This window comes from Canis lupus, chromosome 5, assembly GCF_011100685.1.
Source record: "Canis lupus familiaris isolate Mischka breed German Shepherd chromosome 5, alternate assembly UU_Cfam_GSD_1.0, whole genome shotgun sequence".
Lineage (NCBI taxonomy): Eukaryota > Metazoa > Chordata > Mammalia > Carnivora > Canidae > Canis > Canis lupus.
This window is the reverse complement of record NC_049226.1, coordinates 57,488,367-57,506,985: the sequence shown is the minus strand read 5'-3', so window position 1 is coordinate 57,506,985 and position 18,619 is coordinate 57,488,367. Positions and strand designations below refer to the sequence as shown.

Sequence of the window (18,619 nt, the reverse complement as noted above, 5' to 3'; positions counted from 1 at the left end):
ACGTCTGGGAGGTTAGCGGGACCTCAGAGTTGGGCAAACAGTACATACAACTCCTTACATAACTGTCAGCGGCTCTGAAGTTTGTGACGGCACCTTGTCAGTGGCTGACGCCCTAGGACAGGAGGAAGAGGAGACTCCATGTGGATCTGACCGGGACACAGACACAGGTGACACCCAGCCACAGCCCCACCTGACAGCAGCAACACACAGTGGGGCTTTCTGGGGGATTCGCTCTCCCAACCTGTCCCCGCGTGGGGCTCTAAGCCCTGCCGAAGCCCTGAGGCCCAGAAGCCACCTGCCCAGGCCCGTGTTCAGGGTAGCCCGGCAGCGTAGCAGCACCGTGAGGGTTCACATCAGCCACGCACTCATAGCGCGTGACCACACGGAAGGAAAGAGGCCAAGATGTCCCAGACATCCCAAGAAACTATGACACAGCTAATTTCTCCTCGTTGGCAAGCACACACGTGAGCCGACACCCCGCTCCTCTCCTCTCCCACGCACCCACCAGCACACCCTGGATTTCATAATATTCAAGGATCCAGAACTAACGCGTTAGCCCTGCGACCCGGGCTGGCGGCAGAGAGCAGCGACTGTCCCTCCTGCTCCTGGGGGAGGGGCAGGCTGGCTCAGAGGCCTCTGGGTCACCCCAGCACCATCCACACCAGGGGCTACCCATCCCGGCAGCCCGTCCACCCAGGGCATCAGCCGCCTGCCAGCCTAAGGTGGGGGGTGTCTACTGTGGTTGTTTTTTTTACAAAAACACCTTGCAAAATGGACGTCACCAAACACCCACATTCCCACATCCCCACCAGCCACCAAGCAGCCCCCGGGCGCATCTGGGTCTACCTCCAACCATCTCAGAATAGAACACCGGACGCCGGCACCACGCTCATCACCGACACCCGTGGACCCCGGTGGAGTGAGCCGGGCACGTCAACACCAGCCGTGCCACCCAGACTCCAACACGACGCTGTCGTCAACGCAGACACGGGGCCAGGACCAGCAGAGGCGCGCAGAGCGGCGGCAGCTCTGCGGAGCTCGGTGCAGGGGAGCAGGTGCGGGCTGCTGCCACCAGCCTCGCGGCCGGGGGCTCCTGCCTGCAGCATCGCAGCTCGTTGGACCCCTTGCCTGCAGCAATGCAGAGTAGGGAGCGAGCGGGGCACACGCGCGTGCACACTGGCCACGGCAGACCAGTCACCCTACCGGCACGCGCCGCCGCCACACTGCCCTCAGCCAGAGCCCCCGCACCCGGCTGCTGGATAAGCATGAGATGGTTGGTGTCCCCCGGCTGCCCAGCCGCGCTGACAGGCCTCGCTTCCCAGGGACACATTTCCTTCCGGCACCCCCGCATCGGCTACTCTGCTCGCTCCTCTGGGGCCTGTTTTGCTAAAAATCTGTCACCTCAGAAACAAGAGCCTCTCACCGCTCTGCACCCCCACCCCCACCCCGCGGCTCAGAGCCCCGTGGCTGCATCCCTGCCCCCGGCTGGCAGCACATCCACGCGGCGCTGAGGCTGCGGCCAGGCCCCTGCCCTGGACCCAGCAGCCAGGCAGCATCGCCGCCGCGTACTCATACTCGGCCTGCACCCAGGCAGGAAGGCACGAGCGATGTGCATTACTCACCGGGCTTTCTTCTCCCGCCTGCTCAGCACAGGGTTCTTTATGCTCTACGGAGCGGTGGGCGTGCAGGGAGGCATCTTCCTTCCCTTTAGTGAGCCGACACTGCCCTCCACTCCCCTCGGACCCACAATGGGCAGGGTGCGCTCAAAGGCGAGGAGCAGATATTTAAAGGAAGGCTGGCCGGCCCGTCCCCCGCCTCTCACATCCCTGCCTCCTCATGTCTCCAGGCCGGGTGGTACCCGGCTCCCCTGGGAGCCGGCAGCTGAGGCAGCAACTAAAACACGGCCTGGATACCGAGGAGCTGACGTCACACGAAAACAAGCATCTCTGCATCAGGACGGTCCTGGAAGAGAACGTAGGGCAGCGGCCAAGAGGAGGCGGCTCATTCCCAGAGCCCTCCAAGTGCAGGATCCATGGAGACTGACCCCAGTGGGCCAGGTCAGGCCCCCGCATGGGATGTGGGGAAGCAGCGGCCACTGAGTGCAAGCGACCTCCAGCCTGTGTCCACAGAGGCCCAGAAGGGGCTGGCACAAAGACTCATGGGCTCCAAGGCCTGGGGGCCAGGGACCCAGAAGGGGAGGGAGGGAGAAGCCACGGTTCTAGCCACTGTGGCTAGGTGAGAGCCCAAACCCAATTCCCTCCAATTCCAAGGAAGAGATGCCAGCAGCCTAGGCCGGGGAGTTCGTCCAGCCTCCTGGAGTCCCAGACCTATGCTGACCCTACGTGGTCCAGGGTGCCTGGGAGGTTAGGCAAAACTGCTACCCCACCCTCCAGCATACGCCTGCTATGGGCCAGGGAGAGGCACATTCCTGGCCTGAACCACCACTGTGCATCACCTATAAGCAGGTGCCAGGCCCCCAGATCTGTGCTCGCTCCTGTGCATGGCACAGAGTCAAGGCCAAAGCTCTGGGTTCAAGCTCCAGCTCCTTCAGTTGTTTGAAGCGGGGCCTAAAGTCACTTCAGAGCTCCAATTGCCCGGCAGCCAACCAGCTGTGCGAGGGCATTTCACACACCGTGTCTTGAGAATATAACAGGTAGAGGCCGAGGGCCCCAAGGCTCTGCCACTGGCAGCGAGGGCTGGAGAACAGCAGGGCTTGGTGCCCTGAGCAACACGCTAAGGATGGCTTGTAATTTCTTAGACACGTGGAAATCGCACGAAACACAAATCTCACAAATTTCAGTGCCCGAAATAAAGTTTATCATGGCCCATTTGTTTGACTACGGCAGCGCAGCTGCTGCAGCACAGACCACACATTTACTACCTGGGCCTTTCCAGAATGTCTGCAGACCCCTGACTGAGACTTCAGAATCATAAAGTAACTGAACCACCATGTCTCCAGGGCACCCAAAGGGAAGGGCAAACACCTCCCAGGTCCACCATAAAGCCTCACCCACCAAGAGCTTTATGGCCCAAGCCTGACCTCCAGCCAAGAGCATGCACGTCCAATGCAGAGCAAAACACCAGTTTCAAAGAACTCTAGAAAACCCAGGCTAAACTGGCAGATTGCTAATTTTAATGGAAGCCTATTTTGGGTGGATAACTAGCTTTTCCAGTTTGTTGCAAGTAATTTGAGACAAAGCTGAATGAAACTAGATTTTAAATAAAACAATAGACATACCTATAAATACCAGGGAAAAATAGGCATATCTCAGGAGGATTCCAAGGTAACCCGCCCACCGGGGCCTGGAGGATGCTCCCTGAGGGCTTCAGCCCCCAGGCCAAGCTCCACATACCCTAGAGCTCTGCTTCGTTCCTCATGCAGATGACACCACCGGCCCTTCAACACACCTGCCCGGCTGGCGGTGGGGGTGAGCTGGCCTCACTGGGTGCTTAGCATGTCCCTGGAGCCCTTGGAAACGCTGTTAATGTCCACATAGCCCCATGAAGTGGCTATGACCACAGACCCCCTACAGGGAAGGGAAGTCAGGGAGCCGCACCCACCTGCCTGACACCACACAGCTAGAGAAGGCCCACTTCTTGGGGTCATCCTTCCCCAGATGCTGGGCTCAGCCCCAGAACCCACCCCCACAGCCATCCTGGGTGACCAGATAGGCCTCTGTAGTGTGCTGGGTGCTGCCAGTGCAGTAGAACATGGGACACCTCTCCCGAGGGAGCTGATCCCACAGCCACCAGCCCACCCAGGGGCATCTGTGTCACCCAAGTGTGAAGACAGGCCAGGATCAGGCCCACAGAGCACAGGATGTGCCAGATTTCAATGGCCTTTTGGGACACTGCTTGCTTTGAAGACAGGATCTGCTGCCACCAAACCCCCCCGACTTCTATGTTCTCCATGGACTCTCAGGACCAACTCCACTGTCCCTGCTCAGCCTTTGTACAGTTACCCTTGCCCTGGTAGGTGCCTTGAGTCTTCACCACAGGCCACAGGGAGGCCAGGGGGGGGCCTTAGCTGAGGGGGTGGGGCCACCCTGCCCCACCACAGGCTGCCAGGGCCAGCAGCCACCCACCAAGGGTTCCCGAAGCCTAGGAGAAGGGGCACAGAGATGCCTGGACTAATGAGGGAGAGTTGGCTGCAGGGCCTGCATCCAGCTCCATGTGGAAAGTCCTGCCGGCAGGTGAGACTCCTCCTCCAGGAAGCCCCCTCAGGACCATCACGGAGGCACCAGGTAGTAGGAGCCGTTCTCACTGCCAGGGTGGGGACCCCTCTTATTAATTGCATTAGGTCTGCTACCCTGTAAGTGCTACCAGCTGCCCTTTAGAGACACACTGATTAACCATTTGCTCTGCGCTTTTGCAAAGTATTTTTTCTAGATATTTATTTATGTATTTGAGAGACAGCGTGTGCATGAGTAGGGGCGAAAGACAAAGAGAGAGAGAGAGAGAGAATCTCAAGCAGACTCCATGCTGAGTGTCAAGACACAGGTGGGCTTAATCTCACAACCCTGAGCTCATGACCTGAGTTGAAATCAAGAGTTGGGTGCTTTACTGAGTGAGCCCCGCCAGCACCCCCTTGCAAACACTATTTTATACATGATCCCATTATTCCTATTTTGCAGGCAAGAATTGGAGTCACAGACATACACGTGGGAGGCGCCATGTGAAGACAGAGCAGAAGAGAGTTGGAGCAAAGTGCCAACAGGGGCCTGTGTCCCCCACCAGAAGCGGAGCATTGGAAGGCATCCTATATCAGAGGACAAACGCCTCCAGACTGAGACAGGGCAACACTCTTCTGAGCTTGCAGCCCTTTGCTACAGACCCAGGGGTAGACACTGTCAGGGAACCACACCACGGTCAGGGAGAGACTGAGGTCAGGGAGAGACCTCAGACCCCTCTCACTGCCAAGTGCCACCTTTCTCTGGGTCTCTCCTTCACAAGACCAGCCCCACCCCATCCACCCAGTGACACCACCAGTGTAGGGGACTGCTCTGTTATTTGTTTCGGGGGCCATGGCCCAGGTGTGTGCAGTGCATTATCAATTCCCCACAGCCCCCAAGTAAGGCATTTGCTGCATCTTACAGGTGAAGAGATGCAGGCTCCCTGCAGGGCCCGGCAGAACACATAGTCTTGGGTTTGCTGCATGTGGAGTCCAAGAGCTCTGACCACTCAAGACAAAGAGACTGTGTCACACCAGACACCAGGCCAACACTATCCCAGACACAGACTCACATTCCAGACTAAAATGCAAGAAACATTTTTTTTCTACCCTTTGGGGTAGCCAGAAAGGAAAATATTAACAGATTTGAACATGCAAACCTCAAACGTTAACATTTCCGTGTGACCTGAGGCATTAAAAGGCACGTGACAGAGAAGCGGTTTGGAAGAAAATGTCTGCAGTGTGCACCAGGACCCCCGAAGAGCATGGCCAGCCTGGGGATGGGCACAGCTGGGAACAGACTGTGCACACAGGGGGTAAAGGCAGGGGGTGAGGCCCAAGGCCCTCGTGGCCTGGAGGGGACCCATGAGGCCACAAAGCCCTCTGTGCTGCCTGGCACACTCCTCCTGGAGCCAGCAGGTGCACCTCCCGCAGACACTGGAGCTGCCATGTTACTCCTGTGCTTCAGCCAACCACCTAGAGCCACCAGAGGTGTGCCACACTTTGGGTTCCCACAGAGTCATTGGCCCACCAAACTGCCAGGATTCTCAGTTCCTTATCATGTCACACGTGCAGTCCTGGCATGCCTGGAAATGTACTACCACTTGGTGGGAGGGGTCCTCCTGGGTCTCCCAGCTCCGATGGGGCCCTTGCTGCTGATAGCAGGAATCCCGGCCTCCCAGCTGAATCTCCACGCATGGTCACCTCCATCGCTCACACCTGATGGGCAGCACATGGCCAGCTGAGGTCAGCTCATGTGGGCCCAAAACTGGCCTCATGGGGCCCCACTGATCGTTTATCCTGGCGATGCCTCAACATAGACAAACTCCATTAGACTTTATGGTGTGGCCAAAACCAGGCTACTCGTTTAGTACTTTCGAACCCTCGAACCTGCATGATTGCCACAGCAGCATGATTAACACAATCTAGGACATGGGGACAGCCAAGGGTCCATTGATACACAAACGGATAAGCGAGCTGCAGGAAATCCACACAATGGCATCAGCACAATAAACTGACACGGCCGGACAGCTGCACACATGTTCTTCCCGAGAGCTCACAGGCCATTCTCAGGACAGCCCACACCAGTGGCCACAAGTCTCACTGGATTTTAAAAGATAAATATACAAAGTGTCTTCTGCAACCACCACAGGATGAAGTCTGACATGAATGACAGAAGGACAACTAGAAAAGTCACCAGGGTCTGCAAATTAAACACAGCCTTGAACAACCAACGGATCAAAGGAGGAATCACAGGGGAAATAAAGCAAACTTAGAGACACATGAATCCAGAAGCACAGCAATCAGAACTTCTGGGGTCTAGGGCCACAGGGCAGGGGTCATGGGCCAGGGGCATGCAGCTGTGACAGCCAACTCCAAAACTGCAACCTGAACCACGACCAGTCACGAACAGCTAACTTCGTGACTTGCAGAAAAATCATTCCCAAAGCCGTAGAAGTAAGGGAGTAATAAGGATCCCAATAAGGAATTCCTTGAGGAACCTGGACCCTTCACACACCCTGACTTCCAGCCAAGCATTGAACCTCTCCAGTCTCTCTTAGACGCATGTCAAGTTCTAGTCATTGAAGACCAGACTAGTCACTGTCTAGGTTTAGACAGATTCATGTTACAAAAATAGTACAAATATTTCCAATCTAAATAGGCAGTTTTGCGGGTGTCCAATGCCTCAGTCGGGTTGGGCATGTGATTCCAGATTTCAGCTCAGGTTGTAATCTCAGGACCATGAGATCAAGTCCTGAGTCAGGCTCTGCGATGGGGAAGGAGCCTGCTTGGGATTCTCCTTCTCCCTCTGCTCCTCCCCACTGCTCATATGCGTGTACTCTAAAAACAAACAAGCAGGGGCACCTGGGTGGCTCAGGTGGTTAAGTACCTGCCTTTGGCTTAGGTCATGATCCCAGGGTCCTGGGAATGGACCCCACATCAGGCTCCTTGCTCAGTGGGGAGTCTGCTTCTCCTTCTGCCTCTCCCTGCCACTCCCCCTGCTTGTGCTCACTCTCTCTCTGTCAAGTAAATTAATTTGGGCAGCCCGGGTGGCCCAGCAGTTTAGCACCGGCCTTCAGCCCGGGCTGTGATCTTAGAGACCGGGGATCGAGTCCCACATCAGGCTCCCTGCATGGAGCCTGCTTCTCCTTCTGCCTGTGTCTCTGCCTCTCTCTCTCTCTCTCTGTGTCTGTCATGAATAAGTAAATTAAATTAAAAAAATAATAAATTAATTAATTTTTAAAATAAAAATTTAAAAAGGCAAACAAACAAATGCATAAATAAGTAGCTTTTATTTAGGCCTAAAGGTGTTGGAAGACCTAAGGCTAAAGTTGCTACAGAATTTCTAAATGGCAGAGTTCCTGACTACAATGTAGTCCCATATCATTTTGATAAAAAAGTTACTCAACTTTCAAAACAAAAAACAATACTCAACAAAGCACAGAAGTCACTATGTGTCTCTTCCCCCTCATACCAACACACAATGAACTCAGTTCTGTCCCGGCCTCTACCTGGAGATAGAATCCAATCCCACAGGTGAACGCTCAAGGCCTTCCCTCCTCCCAGACTTCAGAGGTCAGTCACCAATCCAGGTTGTCACCTGTGTTTCTGACACAATGGCTACAGACTGGACATTCCCACAACCCCTTTCTGGGTGTGATTAATTTGCTAGAGTGGCTGGATTAACTCAGGAACAGACCCATGTAGGGAAAGGTACTGGGGAAGGGCATGGAGCTTCCACGCTCTCCGGACAAGCCACTCTCCCCGCATCTCCATGTGTTCGTGAACCCAGAAGTTCTGTGAACGCTCCTTTTGGGGTTTTAGGGAGGTTCTTTCGCAGGGAAGATTGATTCAACCTGCAGCCTGTCCCTTCTCCGCACAGGTCAGCGGGGAGGGCTGGCACCTCCAATCCTCAGGCAACAAGGTCTTTCTGGTCACCACCCCATCCTGAGGCTATCTAGAGGCCCCACCCTAAAGTACCTTATCAGCACACACACAAGTGTGTTCCAAAGGGACTCTGAATGAATGACAAAAGACACTCCCATCACCCAAGAGACTCCAGGGAATTTAGGAGCTCTGCCAGAAACTGAGGACAAAACCCTATACACATCCCATTATAGCACAAATGGAAACTACCTCAACAGAGTAAAAGCCATGTATGAAACCCCTCAGCAAACATCTCACTGAGTGGTGCAAGACTGAAAGCTTTTCATCCAAGATCAGGAGGATCTTAGAAAACAAGACAAGGATGCTCACTCTTCTATTCAACATTGTAGTAGAAGTTCTAGCAGGAGCAATTAGGCAAGAAAAAAAATAAGAGCACAAATTAGAAAGGGATAAGTAAAATGATCTCTGTTTGCTGATGATACAGAAAACCCTCATGATTCCACAAAAAAGTTGTCAGAACTAATAAATCCAGCAAAAGAGGACACAAAGCCAACACACAGAAATCAGTTGCATTTTTATACGAGAGCAGTAACAACCCAACCCAAAAAAGAAATTAAGAAAACAGTTCCATTTACGATAGCATCGAGAATAAAATACTTAAGAATAAACCTACCAAGGAGGTGAAAGATGTGCATACTGAAAACTACAAAAACGCTGAAAGAAATGAAATGTGACAAAAATAAGTAAGATATCCCATGTGTATGGGTTAGAAGGCATAATGCTGTCTTGGTGTTAATACCACCCAAACCAACCTACAGATTCCATGCAATCCCAAAATCCCAATGATATGTTTTGCAGGAATAGAAATACCCATCCTAAAAATCATCTCAAGGGACCCAGAACAGCCAAACCATCTTGAAAAAGAACAAAGCTAAAGGCCTCACGCTCCATGATTTCAAAACTTACTACAGTAACCAAAAAAATGTGAAGTTGGCATAAAAACAAACATATGAAGTCCAAGAGAATAGAGAGCCCAGAAACCAATCCTCCCCAGCACCCCCGTAAGATGATTTTTGACGGGGGCACTCAAATCATTCCCCCCCATTCAGTGGGGGAAAGGCTGGTCTTTTCAACGAATGGTACTGAGAAAACTGGATATCTATATGCAAAAGAATGAAGTTGGACCCCTACCTCACACCATATACAAAACTGAACCCAAAATCCATCAAAGACCTAAATGTAAGGCCTAAAATTATAAAACTCTGAGAAGAAACTATAGGATAAAACTTCACCACATTGTATTTGACAATGATTTCCTGCATGTGACAGCACAGGCAACAAAACCAAAAACACACAAATGGGACTTGAAAACTTAAAAATTATGTGCATCAAGAGACATGATCCACAGAGGAAAACAGCAACCCACAGGATGGGAGAAAATATTTGCAAATCATATGACTGATAGGGGATTAAAACCCAGAATATAGGGATCCCTGGGTGGCTCAGCAGTTTAGGGTCTGCCTTCAGCTCAAGGCATGATCCTGGAGACCCAGGATCGAGTCCCGCATTGGGTTCCCTGCAAATAGCCTGCTTCTCCCTCTGCCTATGTCTCTGCCTCTCTCTCTGTGGGTCTCTCATGAATAAATAAATAAAATATTTTAAAAAACAAAAACCCCAGAATATAAAGAAATCTCCCAAAACCCAGTATTAAAAAAAATTAACAATCGGCTCCAAGATGAGCAAAGGACTTGAACAGACATTTCTCCAAAGAAGACATACAGATGGCCAATAAGCACAGGAAAAGATGCTTGACATCCCTCTTCATCAGGGAGATGCAAACTGGCACTGCAGGGGAAAGATGACCTCACACTCCTGAGTATGGCCAGAAAACTGCAAGTGAGGATGAGGACGTGGGGAAATCAGGAACCCATGCACTGCTAGTAGGAATGCAGATTGGTGCAGCCACTATGGGAGACAGTGGGAAGGCTCCTCCAAAACTTAAACAAAAAACTACCACACAATACAGAAGTTCCACTTGTGAGTATATACCCCTCAGAAGTTGAAAGCAGGGTCTCGAAGAGATATCTGCACACCCATGCTCACAGCAGCATGATTCCCAAAAGCTAAAGCAGGGAAGCAACCCAGGTGTCCATCCACGGAAGAATGGAGAAACCAGATGTAGTCTATATGTACAATGGAATACTTACTATTCAACCCTAGAAGAAAATCCTGACATACACTTCGACATCGATGAACCCAGAGAACGTTATGCTGAGTAGAAGAACCAGTCACAAAAGGACAAATCCAGTTTGATTCCGTTTATATGAGGTACCCAGAGTAGTCAAAATCACAGCACAGAAGGTGGGAGGGTGGGAGCCAGGGGCTGGGAGTTAGTGTTTATTGGGGGCAGAGCTGCAATTTTATAAGATGAGAGAAGTTCTGGAGGTGGACGGTAGTGATGGTTGCACAACAATGTTAATTAATATCAACAAACTGTACATGTAAACATGGTCAAGATAGTTTTATGTTAGATGTAATTTACCACAGTAAAAAATTTGGAAAAGAAAGGAATTTAGTTTTGGCACATGCTAAAACAGGTGTAAACTCCGTAGACACCATGCTAAGTAAAAGACACCTAGGGTTCCATTATGGGAAGCATCCAAACCAGGTAAACCCACAGAGACTGTTGGGGGTTGGGTGGAGGCGGGACGGGGAGTGGCTGCTGATGGATGTGAGGTTTCCTCTCCAGAGATGTTCCAGAAGTAGGGAGAGGCGGTGTTGCACAGCACTATGAGTATACTAAGTGCCACAGAATCATTCACTTTACAGTGGTTAAATATTAAATTTTGTTATGTGTACTTTACACAAATTTTTTAAAGATTTATTTATTCCAGAGACAGACAGAATACAACACAGACATGCACGCGAGGGAGGGGCAGAGGGAGAGAGAGAACCCCAAGCAGACTCCCTGCTGAGCACAGAGCCTATGGTGGGTCTTGATCCCATGACCCCAAGATCATGACCCAAACTGAAACCAAGAGTCATACACTCAACTGACTGAGCCACCCAGGCACCCCACTTTATACAATTTTTTAAAACTATAAAACCGATTAAATTCATATTCACAACCTGAGCAGAATGTTCTGGAAGGTGTTTTGCTGAGAGTAGACACAGGCCCAGATAGTGCAAGGTGGCCCTTACAGGTGGACGTGCCCAGGTGCCACCATGGGGCTGCATTTCTACTGCCTGTCCATCTCCGGCCAGTCTATCAACCCATCCAGCCCTCTTCACACGGTCCTGATATAGGTCAAGGGCACCATTCACATGGCACCTGTCTGATCCTTCTCACTGCCCTGGCATCAGGCACATTGCTCAAAGCCAAAAAATGGACCACACAGCATGCCTGTTCACCATGGCCATCAGTGACCAGAACACACTAACCCTGACCATCCAAGATTAGCCTTAAAATCAAGCCACAAGAGTAAAATACTGGGGAGAACACCTACAAAGAGCCCAGGAGCCCCCTCGTGAGGAAGGCATTCTGCTCACACACCCCTGGCCAGTGAGATGAGGCCACCCTTCCCCTGTGTGCACGGTGCTTGGGATCTGTGGGCAGGGAGTGACAGCACCTGTCAACCACCCTCAGCCCCTCCCCAGGACCTGCCACCTCTGAGGGCCTGGGAGAACGGTCAACAATACTGAGTAGTCATGAAAGCCTCAGGGCGGCCCCTGGTAAGCATCTCAAGGACCCACTTGCAGGCCAAGACAGGATGGCACTTTGGTGAAGCTCACCACATTCCCGACATTCCCCCACAGTGACACCATCGGTGCCGGGCCACTCCCCCTTCTACCTGCCTCGGAGACCCAAGACCCCTTCCTGCATTGCAGAGGCTGATGAGCCCACAGAAGGCCTGGTGTGATGGTGAGTCCAGGCCCCTGCAGGCAGTTCTTATTACGTCTGCTCCTCGCTGGCCCACCCTGTCTATTCTGGAGCCCACTGCATGTCCCACCCCACAAACCTCTCTGGACCCACACCCTGGCAGCTCCCAGGTCCCACGCTCAGCAAAGCCACACAAGCACACAAGTATCCACTGCTCTGGCCCAGGTGCACCTGTCTAGACCCCACAGCCGGGAGGCGCCATTGCTGGAACATTCTCCATGGACAGCTCTTCTCCCACTACCCGCTCAATGCAGCTTCTGCCCCCACTACCCCGGCATTTGTCACTGTCTGGCCTGTCATCTCCTCCCAAGGGGCTCCCACTGACCCTACCCAGGCTTGTAATGCCCGCGCAGCACCGAGGGAAGCACCAGTCCCTGTGCCTCCTTACATTCCCCCCGAAACCACCCCTCACGTCCACTACCACATCAGCTCACCCCGGCAGCATGTCCAGCCTGCCTGGGGGCAGCTCCAGCCTCAGACCACCTTGTATGACTCCCACCAGGAGTCTATAGTCCACGTTTCTCATGGCCTTGCTGGCTGCCCCTTCAGGGTCCCCTGTTCTCTGTGGGAGCCCCAAGGCCAGGCCCCAACTGCCAGTTGCTCTCTCTTTGCTGAGGAACCCCAAACCTACCTTCAGCCACACTGCTTTCCTAAACCCTAGATGCATGCACAGACACCTGCCCACCTACCATCTCCCCCAGGCCTGGTAAGCAACAGGAACTAGGCACAGCCTCTGCCAGAACCTGCTCCCAGGCAGAGGCACCTGCCTCAGTAACAAGAGGCTAGCCCAGAGCCCATCCCAGGGACCTGCTGAGAAGGGGCTGAGCCAGGTCCCCCAGGCGGAGCAAGAAGCCACCTTTGCCCCAAGGTCCTTACTCACACAACAGAGACAGCACAGGACCAGGCCAACAGAGGGTCCGGGTGGTTGGTGAGCCCCATCTGGGTGATCTGCCCTCGGGGACACAGGGGGACAAACTTCTCTGACCTGTTTGGGGTCCGATGGCCCCTGGGACTTCAGCCCCTACAACAGGCCCACGTGGAGATGGAGTGGAGGCTCCTACCTTGTCCCTGGGAGCCAGTGTACAACCAGGTCTGGGGTGGCCATAGCCGCGGCAAATGCCTGGGAGCAGCATCCAGTTGTCCCAGACTGGGCCCTTCCCTCCTCAGGGACTTTTCCTGACGGCGCCAAGGCACCAAGCCAGTGCCCCAAAGGCAGCATCTGTTAACCAGAATGCACTCACACGCAGGCAGAGGCAAGCACACCATGAAAACTCGACGTCAGGTCACACTATCCACTACTGCTCTGCCTCTGGTCTCTGTGCAAGGATAACCGCTCCTAAGCCATGGCCACTAAAGGTGCCCGTCTCCACCTTCCCAACATAACAGATCAGAATTCAAGCCATAACATGCAACACGAGTCATAGGAAAACAGCAGTACTCACTGTCTTCTCCTGGACACGGCATGCCTGGCTGCTCAGGGGTGCTAGGGAACACTGGATAGAGGAGAAAGAGCAGTGTGTCATTTGGTGCATCCTTGTGCCAGGCCCTGTGCCAGGCAGGCTACCCCGATGAACCGTCACACAAACTCTGCTGCTGATACACCTACTCTCAGGAGATGCTCCCTGTGGCAAAATTTTGGCAGCCCAAGGAAGCTGGTGTCAAATCTCCTTTTAAAGGACTTCAAAATGCAGTGAAAAACACAGGGGGAAAAGCCATCGGGGGACCTCAATGGCAGAGCTGCCCCCAGAATGCTCCTTCTGTGGGCAGTAAATTAACATGGGAAGTCAGGAGCTGCACCTACCTGGAGAATGGACTTCTGAAAGCACATTAGCTTCCATTTCGCACTCAAGGTAGAGTTCAAAATTAAGTATCTTAAAATATACCCTGGGCTTCCATAACAGATTATTAAAACAGAAGCTTAAAAAGTATTAAAACTTAGCTGAAGCAACCATTCCCTTAATGTAGAAAATAAAACGGGGTTTTTAAAGCATCAGAGCTTTTGGTGTTGAAAGACTCACTGCCATAATCAGGAGCGGGGCCAGGCTAGGTCCTTAGTGTAAACCACATTTACATAAAGAGCTACAGAAGCTGGAAATGTAACCAACTCCTAGCCCTGCACCAGGGAAAATGAGGAGCCCGCAGAAAACCACTGGGTTGGAGCTCTGGTCAAGTGCTTGGGATCGTCCGTCCCTGCCCACTCACCCTACCCCCAGCCACAAGCCTGGGCTGCACAAGAGTGAATGCAGACATCACTGGTCAGAACTACACTCAGACACCCTACAGAACCCCGAGTGCTGGGGGGCAGGCTGAAACTCCCAATTTTTAGACTATACTGAAATCAGAACAATTCTTATTTCTCATGACTCAATTTATGACACAGCTCTGAGCTTAACAAGCTGAGGACAGTTGTGAGCCAGGAGACAACACAGCAGGGTCACGGCCACCCCTGTGCAGATCCAGGCACAGTCCCCTGCCCTGCCTGCCCTCATACACTCTGGATTGGGACCCTTTCACATTCTGAAAAGGCAGAAGCCAATGAGAGAGCCCAGGCTTCTGATGCACCCAGTGAAGCCAGCCTCCAGAGAATGGGGACGAGGACCAGCACCCAGAACCCAGGCCGCTGTATTCCAGAGAGAAGGAGCCTTTCTGACTTTATCAGCTACAGCAACTTCTATTTGGGTCAATAAAATATAAGATCAAAAACAAACCCAAATTGCACTAGATTCAACATCATTAAATTATCTGGAATTCTAAGATTTTCTTTAAAAAAGATTTTATTTTTCATTCACGACAGACACAGAGAAAGAGAGAAAGGCAGAGACACAGGCAGAGGGAGAAGCAGGCTCCATGCAGGGAGCCTGACGTGGGACTCCATCCCAGGTCCCCAGGATCACACCCTGGGCCAAAGGCGGCACTAAACCTCTGGGCCACCAGGGCTGCCCTGGAATCCTAAGATTTTATTTACTTATTTATGTATTTATTTATTTTTATTTATTTATTTATTTACTTATTTTTGTTTATTTATTTATTTACTTATTTATTTATTTTTGTTTTTATTTATTTATTTACTTATTTATTTATTTATTTATTTATTTTATTTTTTTGGAATCCTAAGATTTTAAATCACAATCTTCCACGCAGCTTCCAGTCCCCAGGCCATCTCCCATCTCCCCAGACCACAAGGAGACCACTCCTCCCCTCCAGCCACCACTGACCGTGAATGATGAGCCCTTCATCCCTGCGCTGACAGGCCAGGCGGAAGGCCTCCTCCAGCTCCATTTGGGAGGACACAGTGCAGGGGTCACCTAGGTAGGGCAAGAGACATCACTGAGGCTGCCAGAGGCCTAAGGCAAAGGAGTACAATTCAAGTAGGGAAGGGCAGAGCCTGGCTGCTCCCGGCCAGGCACCCACCGCAGAGTTGGGGGAATCCAAGAACAGCTGGCTGGGCCTGGAAGTACGTCTGACTTCCAGGGACCCACAGCAGGAGGGAAGGAGTCCACCCAGAGCCCCCAGAAGTCCACCTAGAGAGCTAAACTCTGCCAATCTTCCCGGCTTGGGCAAGGATAAGGGTGTTCTTAGGTTGGTCCTAGATGAAAGGAAAGGCTCCCTGCCCCCATCCTGGATGGGAACATAGAAACACACAGAGCCCCTGCACCAGGGCCCAACTGCTGCTCCCCTATGCTGTCTGCAGCCAGCTGGACTGTGTTCCCATCCCCAGCCTTCTCAGACGCCTGTGTGACTTAGAGGGAGAAGGCTGGACAGGGAGGGAAGGACTCTGGCGCCCGAGCAACTTACCCTCCCCCTTTCCCTGACAAGATGAAAATAAGAAAGACTTATCCTTCCAAATCAGCCACTGGAAAGCCCAGGACAGAACGGAAGAACAGGGAAAGATGGCCAGAGCTGGTCCCAGGGGGACCGGGAGACCTCTGCCGCCCCTTCCCCATCTGCCCTGCAGGGGACTCTCCTCCCTCCCGACCCCCGAAAACACAGCTTCCTTTCCAGTAACCACTCCAATAAGTGATTTCCAGCATCCTGACCCCAAAGACAGGTGTTAACTAGCTTAATGCCATCATTTTAAGGGGGCTGATCTCACTTCATCCACACAGAAGATTTAGAGATTTATAGTCTGACAGACACATGACCCAGGCCTACCTTCATTGTCCACCCACTTAAGGGTGAGCGGGTGCCCCTGACGGAGACTGCACATCTCTCGCACTTCATCACAGAGCTCCTCGAAGGTCATTGCTGCATCTAGGCTGGTGATCAGGATGTCCCTAGGGCAAAGAGGATGGACATGCTTCACCAAGGAGCACATTTAAATCAAATTAAATACTACTGATTGAGTTATTGGTTACATAAATGAAAATTCTCGCAAACAAAATATTACAGGCCTCTCAACAGAACTACTGACCAGTCTCATGGATGCCCCAGCACAGAAAGGAAAGATCTATCCTGTGCCTAGATGTGCCTAGATGGAGAAGTGGGGGTATCAGAAAGCATGGACTGTGGAAGCCGGGCAAGCACTTGCTCAGGCATCAAGTTCAAATTCCACTCAAAAGGTCACATAGGAGGGGTACAGGTGGGGTGGACAGTGCGTCCAGTTCAAGCCCACTGGCTTCATCAGACCTTCCCCCAAAGCTGATGGTGTGAACAGCAGACCAGACTGGAGCTGGAAAGAGGAAGACCCCCATGTGGTTGTTTCTGTGAGCTTAGTTAGACAAGGGCTGAGACTCAATCTGGCAAAGCAGGGTCTCCACCTCCATGGTACATTCATTACCTGGAAATACCCTCAAAACACGGTACTGCTGCATCCTGCTTGGACCCCACTCAGACCCTGGTGACGGCACATCCTCCAAAGGCCAACTTGGGGGCTCCCTATTTTTAACAATGACATCTTCAATGGGTCTGACCTTCTGTTGTGGCCCCGCTGTCCAAAACAACCTCCCAGCAGCCAGGCGGCAGCATAGTCCATCCGGAGTACCAGGACCCTGGAGGCCTGGATAAGTGAGCCCCTTGGGGGAGGGACCAGGGCAGGGGCAGCAGGAGGGAGTGGGGAGCAGGGGTAAGGCAGGAACCTCAGTACAGTCCAGGTACTACCTACCACCAAGGGAGAAAGGAAGAGTGTGGGAGGAGGAGGAGGAAGAGGGAGGGGATGAGGAAGAGAACAGGATGAGTGGACGCCTCATCAGCCCAGGAACCAAACCCAACAGGTCACATTACTGGCAGTAACCAAAGCACTCTCCAGGGGCCAAAGTAGGGGGCAGGGCTGGGGGCAGCAGGCTCCCTCCAGAACTCCCAGGCTCCAGTCCACTTTGCCTGCCCCCACCCCTCCACCCAGTGCCTGACACTGCTTCCTTGAGCCCAGCCTGGGGGCAGGCTGGGGGGCTGGGGGGTGGGGGGTCCCATCTCCACCCACCCCGGGCCAAGCGGCTGGGGTGTGGACTTCCTCACCCTGAGGACCAACTCTGATTTTTCACAAAGTGGCTTATTGCTCAATCCCACAGTTCCTGGCTGGGAAGAGGACTGTCAGATATGGGGACAGGCTTTCCACCGGGTTCACCAGCCAGAGAGCCAACCTGTTCTGGCCCTGCATGAGTCCACAGGCAGACCTCTTCAGGTGGGCTGGCCACGGTCCCCCCAGAAATCACTCCTCCCCAGAGCCCTGTCACCCACTCTGCCAGGTGACCCAGATGACCATGGCAGAAGGCACAGGACAGGTGTGACCTGAGACCCCAAAAGAGGTGCCCTCACCGAGTCAAGAGCCCCAGGCTCCTCCTCAATCTGGAGGATGCAGCAGGAGGCGCACCTCTGGGGAGACCACGGGCGTCAAGCAGCCGCAGCAGCAGGGTTTCCGCTGCCCCCGAGCGCTGGGGGCTGAGGCCGGATCCCGGCCGGGCCGCGGGCGCCGCGCCACCCCCCGCACCACCAGCAGGGCTGCCCCGCGGCGGCGGAGGGTGCGCGCTCCCGGGCGTGGCCCGGCGCGCCCGGCCTCTGACCCCTGAGCGGTGCCCGCTCGCCCCATTTTACCGCGGGCACATCGAGTCCAGGGCGCCGCGCGGGCGCGGAGCGGATCAGAGTCCGAAAGATCGGCTCCAACAGAGCGGCGCCTAGGGACTTAGGGGGCCCCCGCCCCGCCCCGCCCCGCCCCAGTGGGCGCGCCCGCGGGCTGCCCGGTGCCCCTCACCTTCCCCGGGATCGTGCCGCCGAGCCCTCCGGCCGGGTAAACTGGGAAACGCCTAGGAAACCCGGATTTTTACAGCTCGGCCGGCGGTTTTCATGTGACAAAAACTTCAGTGCTCACAGGTCCGTGGCCTTCACGTCCGGCCACCTTCGCAGAGGCAGTGGCAGCGCCGCGCCAGCGCCGCACGGACCCGGGGAGCGAGGGCCCGGCGCGGCCCCCACCGGCGACCCCGCCCGCCCGGGGCGCCCCCTCCCTCCCGCGCGCAGCGGCGGCCGCTCGGGCCCCGACGGCGGGCGCGCTCACCCGCTGTGGTGCGCCTTCAGGCGGACGCGGCAGCCGCTCCCGTGCATCTTGGGGCCGGTCCTGCTGGGCATGGCGCGCTCGGCCGGCCGCGGTCAGCCGTCAGCCGTCAGCCGTCAGCGCGCGGGCCATGGGCACC

The 18,619-nt window shown here is 53.8% G+C and overlaps 1 protein-coding gene across 6 annotated transcripts in view; it reads right to left on the bottom strand.

Annotated features, from left to right (window-relative positions):
• The window catches only part of PRKCZ (protein kinase C zeta), a 101,379-nt gene extending 82,760 nt beyond the window's left edge, over positions 1-18,619 (bottom strand). Inside the window, exons 1-4 of one of the 6 annotated variants that reach the window (XM_038537676.1) lie at positions 18,484-18,619; positions 16,152-16,273; positions 15,215-15,304; positions 13,442-13,492 (exon numbers count right to left, since the gene is read on the bottom strand). In XM_038537676.1, the coding sequence (XP_038393604.1) occupies positions 13,442-13,492; positions 15,215-15,304; positions 16,152-16,273; positions 18,484-18,554 (334 nt within the window). In that variant the 5' untranslated portion in view covers positions 18,555-18,619. Of the gene's footprint in view, positions 1-846; positions 993-1,203; positions 1,372-1,622; positions 1,918-13,441; positions 13,493-15,214; positions 15,305-16,151; positions 16,274-16,909; positions 16,987-18,183; positions 18,323-18,483 lie in introns of those variants that run through there. The other 5 variants (XM_038537678.1, XM_038537677.1, XM_038537683.1 and 2 more) reach the window with 5 other exon arrangements.